This window comes from Oratosquilla oratoria, chromosome 13 (genome assembly GCF_046742065.1).
Source record: "Oratosquilla oratoria isolate Oo_2021 chromosome 13, ASM4674206v1, whole genome shotgun sequence".
Taxonomy (NCBI): domain Eukaryota; kingdom Metazoa; phylum Arthropoda; class Malacostraca; order Stomatopoda; family Squillidae; genus Oratosquilla; species Oratosquilla oratoria.
In genome coordinates this window covers 9,617,963-9,627,962 of record NC_134789.1, presented here as the reverse complement: position 1 = coordinate 9,627,962, position 10,000 = coordinate 9,617,963, and the positions used below count along the sequence as shown (strand labels likewise).

At 53.2% G+C, this 10,000-nt stretch overlaps 1 protein-coding gene across 8 annotated transcripts in view; it reads right to left on the bottom strand.

Moving 5' to 3' along the window:
• LOC143032304 (uncharacterized) overlaps positions 1 to 10,000 on the bottom strand; it is a 751,965-nt gene that overhangs the window by 73 nt on the left and 741,892 nt on the right. For all 8 annotated transcript variants that reach the window (XM_076196813.1, XM_076196808.1, XM_076196807.1 and 5 more), the window contains 2 exons: positions 9,756 to 9,923; positions 1 to 8,963 (listed from right to left, as the gene is read on the bottom strand). The exon at positions 1 to 8,963 is cut by the window's left edge and continues 73 nt beyond it. In XM_076196813.1, the coding sequence (XP_076052928.1) occupies positions 7,921 to 8,963; positions 9,756 to 9,923 (1,211 nt within the window). In that variant the 3' untranslated portion in view covers positions 1 to 7,920. The remainder of the gene's footprint in view (positions 8,964 to 9,755; positions 9,924 to 10,000) is intronic.

Genomic DNA, 10,000 nt, shown 5'->3' with positions numbered 1-10,000 from the left:
CACTGGACAACACTCCCTCGCATGGGCAAATTTCTTCACTCCCTCTTCTAGAGTATTTTCCTATCTTGACGACACTGAAAGGGTAGATTAGGACAACAGTGCGCTACAATAGAAAATGGAGTGGGGTCGATAGGACCTTTCGCAGAAGACGGGACTACAGACTGAGCAGCTTTATCCCGTATCAGTTATTGTACATCGTCTTTCTTTGTCTTTACAACTCATGTGTACAAATTCAAAATTCATTTGACCCAACCCATCTTATTCCAAACAAACGACACTGTGACAACAATGACCTATTAGACACTACTCTCTTGATACTTTTCATACATAAATACAAACAAGATGGCTAGGACGTGTGCTATTATGTCTTACAGATATACCATGTAGGTACACAAACTTTGTATATGTCATTATTATCCTTTCAGTGGACACGTATGCCTTTTTTATTATATTTATTTTTTGTTTATGTTAGACCGTCCGGTTCTTGGGGGGGGGGGAGGTTGTAGATATGCAGGGCAAATCCACAACTGGGGGGGAGGGAGGAAGAGGAAGAGGAGGAGGAGGAAGAGGAGGAAATGGAGGAGGAGGAAGAGAGGAGAGGCATGAAGGATATAGAAGGATATGGCAGAAGTAAGGACTGAGGCTATTGTGATGTTTGGGAACTCGAAGAGAGATGATGAAGGAAAGAGGAAAAGGAAGTGGAAGAGGAGGAGGAGGAGGAAGGCGAAACGGGGGAAAATGGAGGAAGGATGAGGAGGTAGAGGATGGAGAGGAAACGGGTGGTGTGGGAGGTGGAATGGAAGGGATGGGAAGGGGAATGGAACAGGACGATGGGAGAGAACACGCGCAGCCTAGGAAACACAACGCCGCATACGGCGGCGGCGGTGGTGGCGATTGCGGCAATCTTGCGGCGTAAAGTGTTGGGTCGCCACAGGGAATGGAAGACGCCGGAGGGAGGGAGGGAGGGAGGGAAGGAGGAAGGGCCTGGGAGGATGAAGATGGGGGAAACGATGCAGAAGAAGAGGCTGAAGGATAGATGAAGAGTGAAGAAAAGGAATGAGGATGGTTAAGGGGGAGAGGGAGGGGGAGGGGGAGTTGGTAGGGGGAAGGGCCACGAGGGACAGAGGACTCTCGGATAGGGGGAGGGGGGTGAGGGTCAGTAGGCGTGGCAGAAGTCCTGGCGGCGCGGGGATGACTCGGCCCTCTGTGCTGGCCCTGAAGAGACCACACCTTTCTAGCATGAGGTATATCATAAAGGCATCACTGTTTCCTCGCCATGTACAAGAAGGAACAAAGGGCGGCCGAGATGCGGCCCGGCGCCGCCAACCATTGCCTGAGAAGGAAGAGGAGGAAGAAGAGAACGTCATGGTGGAAGAAAAGGGATTTCGGAAGAAGAAGCAGGGAACCTGAAGATGAAGAGGTGAGGGGAAAAGAGTAAGAGGAGGAGGAGTAGAAAGAGGAGTGGAGGTGGGGCTGGGGGGAGCGGGAGTGAGTAAGGGGACAATGAAGAGGGGAGTGTAAGGGAGAGAGGTAGACACCCACCCCGGCACCAGTGTAGTGTCCCCTTAAGCTACACTGCAAAGCCAAGATGAACATTATTCGGTAAGCGGGTCTTTGGGAGTGTGGGGTGCCCTCTTTTGGGCTTGGGTAGGTTGGGTTGGGGGTGCCCGCTTTAGGGTTCGGCATTGGGGTTATGGGGGTGGGGGGACAGAGCCGTGGCGCTACGCTGGCGGGGAAGGGGGTTGGGGAGGACTGTACAGTGTGGGGGAAGGTGAAAGGTCTCTCAGAGGACCAAGACTTCGAGGATCGTTGTCGGATCGGTTGGGTTCGGTTTGAGGGTGAGGTGAAGATAGACCGACGTGCTGGGGGTGGGGGGGTTAAGGGGTTGTCTCCTTGCCGCCGGTCTTCTCTCTTTCTCTCTTCTTTCTCTCTTCCATTTACTCTTTGTTTCTTTCGTTTTTCTTTGTTTTCTTCTTGTTGTCGACGCACTGCCTGCGCGCGGCGGACACTCGTATATAACGTTAAGACCGACTAAGTATACTACTAATGGAGCTTATCAACCGCATCTCCTCTCTGACGTGTACTCAAGCACCACTCAACAGAAAAAAAAATATGTATAAAGAGAAACGCTACACTTTATTATTATTATTATTATTAACTCTTTTTTCTTGTCGCCAATCCTTCAGTATTATTATTAGCATTACTACTATTATCATTATTATTACTTTTTTCTGTATTTGCTGTATTTTGACCTGACCATCCTCAGCCGGACGGGAGGCTGGGGCGTGTGGGTAGGGGTGGGCGGGGGGGGGGGCTAAGTGGGCGTGGGTGTGGGCGGGAGATGGGTTTACTTTGAGCACTGGCTTCGACGACTCTTGCCCGTGATGACGTCATCTGGGCCGTGGGTGTTTGTCCGTCCCGTTTTCTTCCATCGTCAAAGTGCTTCTTGTACAGACTCTCTTATGCCTCTACCTGCCGACAGCGAGTGGCACGAGCGTGGGTCCCGACCCCACCACGGGGGCCCCCCTCCACGGGGGCCCCCCTCCACGGGGGCACAGCGGCCGAAGCAGGTTGATAGGAGTAGGTGAGTAGGTGGTGGGTGATTGTGCAGGTCTTGGGGTGCAGGGATGGGACGCTTCCAGGCATGGTCCAGACGTGCGCTCGATGGCCGCACGTGGAAATGGCCCGGGGGTCCGTTGGCCCGTTGGTCCGTTGCGAGCTTGTGTCGCGTTATTTCGTTATAACCAGTGTACCGTTTGTAGGGTCGAAGTGGAGGTGGTGGTGGTAGTGGGGGGAGGGTCGGTCAAGGAAGGATTTCAGGACTGGGAAGAGGGGGATCAGGGAGGGGGGCCGGGGGGGGGGAAGGACGGGGGGCCGTAGGAGAGGGGGGAAGAGGGAAGGAGGGAATCAGGAAAGGGGACGGGGTAGGGAAGCGCGTGTTATTTTTTTTTTCCTTTCTCTTTTTTTCGTTTTTTTATTTTTATTTTTCTTGAAGGGTGAGTGGTGAGAGAGATAGGGATGTTGAGGTATGGTGTAAGGGGAGAGTAATATGTACATATGTGAGGTTGAGGTCCATCCTTACGCGTATGCAGGCCAAGCTCCTGAGGGTCACCTAGTGACCCTCGAGGCGAGAGGGACCTTCAAGGGTGAGGGCGGGATCGGGTGATCACATCATGCTGTCAAGGCGATGGTTACCAGGGGCGAGGTGCAATTGGGGCTGTTCTGGACAGGTGAGGTCAGGTGAGGTGAGGTGAGGTCAGGTCAGGCTGAGGTAGTGGGCTTAGGTGGCTTGAGAGGGTGGAAATGGTGGCAGTGGATAAAGGTGATAGATGTAGGTATAAAGGACAGGGTGGGTCGATGGGGGTGGGTCAGAAAATGAAAAAGAGAAGGATATGAAAGGGGAAGACGAGCAGAAAGAGAAAAAGGGGAGGAGAAAAAAGAAGGAGAAAGAGGAAGAGGAGAAAAAGGAGTAAGAGTTCGACTAAGCGAATGGAAGGTAGAGGAGAAGTGGGAGAAGGGGGAGGAGGAGGAGGAGGAGGAGGAGGAGGAGGAGGAGGAGGAGGAGGAGGAGGAGGAGGAGGAGGAGGAGGAGGAGGAGGAGGAGGAGGAGGAGGAGGAGAGGCGGGGAGACAGCAACCTTGCGAGATCCCCACTCTATTGCTAAGGTATATGTACAAACAGTAACTGGCTAGTTCTATTGCAAGAGGGAACAGCATATAACGGTAAATCTCTGATTGCAGGAACAGTCAACAGAGTGCCGGGCTGGTGTAGCAATGGGGGCAAAGGTACCGTCGCCTGTGAGGGGACCACTGATATACCTCGAGGAACTTAGGCGGCGGCGGCGGCTGTGGCGGCTGTGGCGGCGGCGGCGGCGGCGTTGTGGGAGACAGCCCACTTGCCCCTACGACTACAGCAGACGGGCAGCCTTTACAATCATTTCTATATGTCAATGACTCAACCAGAAAATTAGACATTGAACTGTGCAACTGTATAAAACAAATCTGATAATTACAATGTTATTAACCATAAATTAGGAAATCTTCTGCTTTTTTTTTTGTTTGTTTTGTTCTTTCTTCATCTATACACATCGGTGCATCAAACCGGAGAGAAGGCAGCTGGGGTGACCAAGGCATTGGGAGACCGGGCTCTGGTTCTGCGGTTCGCGCGGTTCGCGCTTGCTTGCGGTTCTCGCTTGCTTGCGGTTCACGCTTGCTTGCGGTTCGCGCTTTCTTGAGGTTCGTGCTTTCTTGAGGTTCGTGCTTTCTTGAGGTTTGCGCTTGCCTGCGGTTTGCGTTTGCTTGCGGTTCGCGCTTCCTTGAGGTTCGTGCTTACTTGCAGTTTGCGCTTCCTTGAGGTTCGTGCTTGCTTGCGATTCGCGCTCGCTTGCGGTTTGCGCTAGCCTTCGGTTCGCGCTCTCTTGAGGTTCGTGCTTGCTTGCGGTTTTGCGCTTGCCTGCGGTTCGCGCTCGCTTGCGGTTCGCGCTTGCTTGCGGATCGCGCGCGCTTTGTGGGGGCGGGCGGGGTGCTTGTGTTTCGGGCCGACTCGGTAACTAGCTGATCTCCCCCGTCGATATGAGCGTGTTATATCCCAGGGTATCAGCTAGGCGATCGAAATAGGTCGAGGCTTGATAGAGTATCCATGGTGTGTGTGTATGTGAGTCTATTGCAGGGGCTGGCGGCTGGGCTATAGGGCGGGCTTGGTTGTCCGCTATCGGTGTCGTTCAAGAAAATATGACGGCGGCACCCCCAGTGCAGACTCTCCGGCGAGAGGGGGTAGGGATAGAGGAAGAGGAGGAGGAGGAGGAAGAGGAGGAGAAGGAATTGGAGGAGGAGGAGGAAAGGAGGGAACAGCTGGAGGTGGAGGAAGAGGGAAAGAAGGAGGAAGATGAGGAGGAGAAGGAGAAGGGGGAAGAGGAGGAAGGGGAGAAATGAGGGATGGAAAGAGGTTTCATTGGAGGGTTGGAGGTAAAGTGGGGGGGAGGGGATTTGGGGGCGGGGAGGGGGGGATTTATTATTCCTCCTCTGGGAAAAGGCGAATCCCTGATCTCGATTCAAACTGTGAATCTTTCAGTACAAATGATCATGATAAAATATAGTTTATTATTATTTTTTATTATACTCACGCCTGCCTTTCCAGGTTCAGCAGGTCTGGAACAAGCACCGCTTTACGTACACAATAGTGCCAGGGTCGCACCTTTCATTTATGAAGTTCTGTTGAGTGTCGCAGTCGACTTCAATGGTTTACCTAAGTTATATTTACTCGTTTATTTACTTACTGGAACCAGAAAATGCATACGTGTTTCGAGAATGATTTGGGGCAGACAAAAAAAGATACTAGTATGTTTGATTGTTTGCATGTTTACAGTATGCTTGAAACAGGCAGAAGGATCCAGAACCAATGGGTTTAGTGTAAAACTATATAGGATTATACAATGCAGCATTAAGCAGACTCGACTTGCTGTCGTTTCCATGACGACAGCTTTGGATGAAGTGGGACTTGAGGGGTGTCTGTAGGAGGAGGATGGGGGCTGGGGGGGGGAGCTTTGATGGGTGGGTGGTTGGTGAGTGGGTGGGTGGGTGGGTGGCTGTGGAGGCGTGGTATCTCCTCTCTCGCTCTACCAGGTAGAGAAGAGGGCGCCTCAGACACACACACTCACTCACTCACGCACGCACGCGCACGCACACACATACACGCATACACACATACGTATGGGTATACAAACGCGCGCACATACACTTAGTGATCACTCACTATCTTGAATGATTTACTGACAAAAAAACTGCCAGGTCGTGCGATGCCCTCGACATAGTCATTATCGTCATCATTATCATCATTATTATCATCATCATCATCATCATCATCATCATCATTGTCAACATCATCATCATCAGCATCAGCATCAGCATCATCAGCATCATCAATATCATCATCATCATCATCATCATCGTCAACAACATCATAACAACATCATCGTCAACATCACCATCATCGTGGACATAATTTTCATCATCATGTTCACCATTGCTATAATAATCCTCATCATCATCATCAACATGCTTACTAGCATCTCTTTTATCGCCATCATATACATCGCCATCTTTTTATTCTTCATATTCTTCATTATCACCTTCATCGACATCATTATCAGCAGCATCAGCATCATCACCATCTGGCGGTTATCAGCGGAACTTGAACGGTGGTGATGGTGGTAGAGGTGGTGGTGGTAGAGGTGGTGGTGGTGGTGGTGGTGATGGAGCAATGGCCTTCTCGCCAGATGATCTATTTTTCTTTTCTTTTCGTAATTTCGAGCCTGCTGTCGTTGCAGACTATTGGTATACTATGTGTGGGGGTTGGGGGGGTCAGAATTTGAATAAGGGGCTGGTCCCCAAAAATTGCACTTTAAGCAAAAGACCATTCAGGAACTCTGGGGTGGGACTTGGCAGGAGGGAGAGTATGTTGATAAGAAGAAGAGGAGGAGGAGGACAATCCATGAGGAGGACGAGGAGGAGGAAAGTAGGAAGATCTAGGAGGAGTAGTAGGAGAGGTGAGCGTGTGAGGATATTTATCCTCCGGAGTTATTTAGGGATTTTTTTTAGGGAGGATATAGGGTGAAAGATGGGGTGGAAGGATGTTTGGGGCTGGACACATCTCCCAGCTGCCAGAATCCCTTACTAGCGTAAATTAGTTGCATTTGCAGGGAGTAGGTAGAAAGGGAAGGTAAGAGTTGAGGGTAGATAGAGGGCAAGGGAGTGTGAAATTAGGTCAGGATAGGGGATGAAGGGAAGGGGGGTAAAGTGTCAAGGATTTAGGGGCACTTAGTTAGGGCTGGAAGGAGGGAAACAAAGGAGATAATGTTTAGGTTTTGTACGCGGTAAAGACATCAGAAGCAGAAGATTCCTGATGCCTTCCTTGACCAGTGCCCGCGGCGATGGTGGTGGTTGTGGTGATGGCGGTAGTGGTGGTGGTGGTTGTGGTGGTGGTGGTGTGGACACCACCGGCAATGCTAGGCTAACCACCAACCACTACGCAAGGAACTAACACGTAACAAAATAATAGTAATAATTCATAAAATAATTAAAAGCAATGCTCCTATGTCAGGAACGAGCGTTTTTATCACAGCTAAAGATACGACAACACAAACGGAACAAGTGTAGAACCAAAATGAGTTCGGAGAGATGAGTAGGAAGAGGAGGAGGAGGAGGAGGAGGAGGAGGAGGAGGAGGATGAGGAGGAGCAGGAGGAAGAGGAGAAGGAGGTGTAAGAGGAGGAGGAGGAGGAAGAGGAAGGGGGTGTAATGGAAGAGGGGGAGGGAGCGTGGGGCAGTCTCGACAACACGTCACAGCGGAAAGAGTGCCAGGTTGACTTTGTCCCGGTCGGTGGGCGCCGTGGCACCGTGGCAGTACACCGGGACTTAACGGCACGACGACGACGACGAAGACGACGACGGCGGCGGCGGTACAGTTGCTGTTGTTGGCGACGACGATGTCGGCGGAAGCGGCGACGGCGGCGGCAGCGGAGGCTGGTGTGGTGTCTTCGGCGTTTGAGGAGGCTTTAGGACCCACCCAGAAGGTTCCGTGGCGTGCCAGGAGGCGCGGCTCTCAGTGCCAACGCCGGAGGGGGAGTCGAGCGCCTTCAGCTGCATGACCTCCTCCCGCGTTCCTAAAGTCGTGGACGCTTCTTCACGATAACCCTCCGCGCGTTGGGGTGCGTGGGGCCGCTGTGCGTGCAGAGGTGGAGATGGAGTCGGGGGATGGGGGAAGGGGGAGGGTCTGGGAGGTCGGGGTGATAGGAAAGGAGGGGGTGGGTTTATTGGGAGGAAAGGGAGGTCCTTGGATAGGGACTCGTATAAAAGGGAGTGGCCGGGGAGGAGGGGTTAGGTCGGGGACAGGAGTCAGTTGGGGGGGGGGGGTTAGAGGGGTTTTACGCACTCTGCTGCTGCGGGTGGTGCTGTGAGGGCGCCAGGGGGAAGCCGGGGATCGCACCGGGGAGACCACGAGGGTCACCATGCAGACGGAGGGCTTGTTCCATTCGCGCTTCCTGAAGGCGAAGCGCCTCGCTGATGTCGCCGGTCACGTGCTGCGGCGAGGGGCGCCCGTCGGGGTTGACGAGGCGGAGGGCGGCTTCGGCCTGGGCCGTCCTAAGGGCGGCCTGGGCGGCCTGGGCGGCCTCCATTTGGCTCCCGCCCATCCTCATGTCCCTCATGTCGCGCATGTCCGGCTGTGGAGACCCCATAGGCTCCGGTGGCTGATGGCTTCCTCCGGGTTGTTGGTGAGCTGAAGTCTGCTGCTGTTGCTGCTGCTGTTGCTGCTGTTGCTGCTGCTGTTGCTGCTGCTGTTGCTGCTGTTGTTGCTGCTGCTGTTGCTGCTGCTGTTGCTGCTGCTGCTGAGACTGCTGCTGGCCGTGCTGGCCGTGCTGACCCGCGAGTGAGCGGATGACTTCGGCCTGGGAGGCCATAACTGAGCGGATCGTCTCTGCCTGCGAAGTTAGGGTCGACTTGACGAGCTCGGCTTGGCTCTGGCTGATCATGGCGCGCATGTTATCGCCTCCGTGCGCGGGGCGCATGTGGTTCATAGTGTCATGGTGGGTCGAGATGGACCGGAGGGTGTCCGTCGGGGAGGGCATGCGCCCGAGGGACGTGTCCATCTTCTCGGCGGGTGTGGACATACGGGACGAGGCGTCGCTCTGCGTGGAAGGCGATGCCGCCATCGACATGCTCGTGACCACCGGATGCTGAACCTGGTGCTGCATCTGGTGCGGCATCCCCATGCCCATGCCCATGCCCATTCCCATCCCCATCCCCATTCCCATTCCCATGTGGTTGCCGCCTCCCTGAAGGCCGACCTGGGCAAGGCCGAGCAGGTTCTCCCTCTCGCGGCGCTCAGCGGCCGCGCGGGAGAGGACGTATTGTGCGGCGAACTGGTGCTTGGGGTCCATGCGCATGTGTTCCATGTGGTTCAGCAGCCCTGAAACGAAAAATGAGGTCAGCTGAGGTCATGGCAGTAGGGACGGAGTGCTTGTCAGCGCCAATATAAACGCGCGCGCGTGTGTGTTTGTGTGTATGTGTGTGTGTGTGTGTGTGTGTGTGTGTGTGTGTGTGTGTGTGTGTGTGTGTGTGTGTGTGTGTGCGTGCGTGCGCTCGCGTTCGTACGAGCGCCTGTGTGTGTGTGTGTTTATATAATCCTGGAAACTGTGCGAGTGCGTGTTGGTTTATAACTGTCTCCATTTTGTAAAGAACGAAATTTTCACAATGGAACACACAAGTAAGGCGTCGCCTCCAGCGGCTTTTTAGTTTGGCATATTGGGTTTGGTGTGGAAAATCAGACACGCCTGGTGGTCTCGTTGTTTGACCCAAAAGAGGGAGAGAGAGAGAGAGAGAGAGAGAGAGAGAGAGAGAGAGAGAGAGAGAGAGAGAGAGAGAGAGAGAGAGAGAGAGAGAGAGAGAGAGAGAGAGAGATTGAGAGAGCATTAGATGTGACTTGTCTAGAATACTCCAACTCTGCTGCTGCGACTGAAAGCACTGAAACTAGACGTGTCTGGTACCTTCGGCTAACACCATTTGCCAAACAAAAAAGAACGGGGGAGAAAAGACGTCTACGTTTGATTCAGAAGAGGTCTCAGCTGGAGCGCCACCGTCACCTCCTGAAGGCGGACAGAGCCGAAGGAGGAAGAAGAGCAGGAGGAAGAAGAGGAAGAGGAGGAGGTACCGTGGTGGTTGTAGAGGCCTACCCCCTGGGTTATCCTCCGCCAGAACTTACCTGATTCGTGGGTGAAGACGGCGTGGCACACAGAACAGGGCCACATGCGTAGAGAAGATGTGAATTGCGAGGTCTCAGGATGACACGCCAAGTGTTTTCGCAGGCTACCCTCGTTAACGTAATGTTTGCCGCAGACGGGACAAGAATGGGAGGCCGTGCGTCTTTTGGCTGAGGAGAAGGAAAAAAATATTTCCGTGAGATAAAAGAGGCTCCAATAATGCGGCGTGAAACGTGTGAAGTAGTCA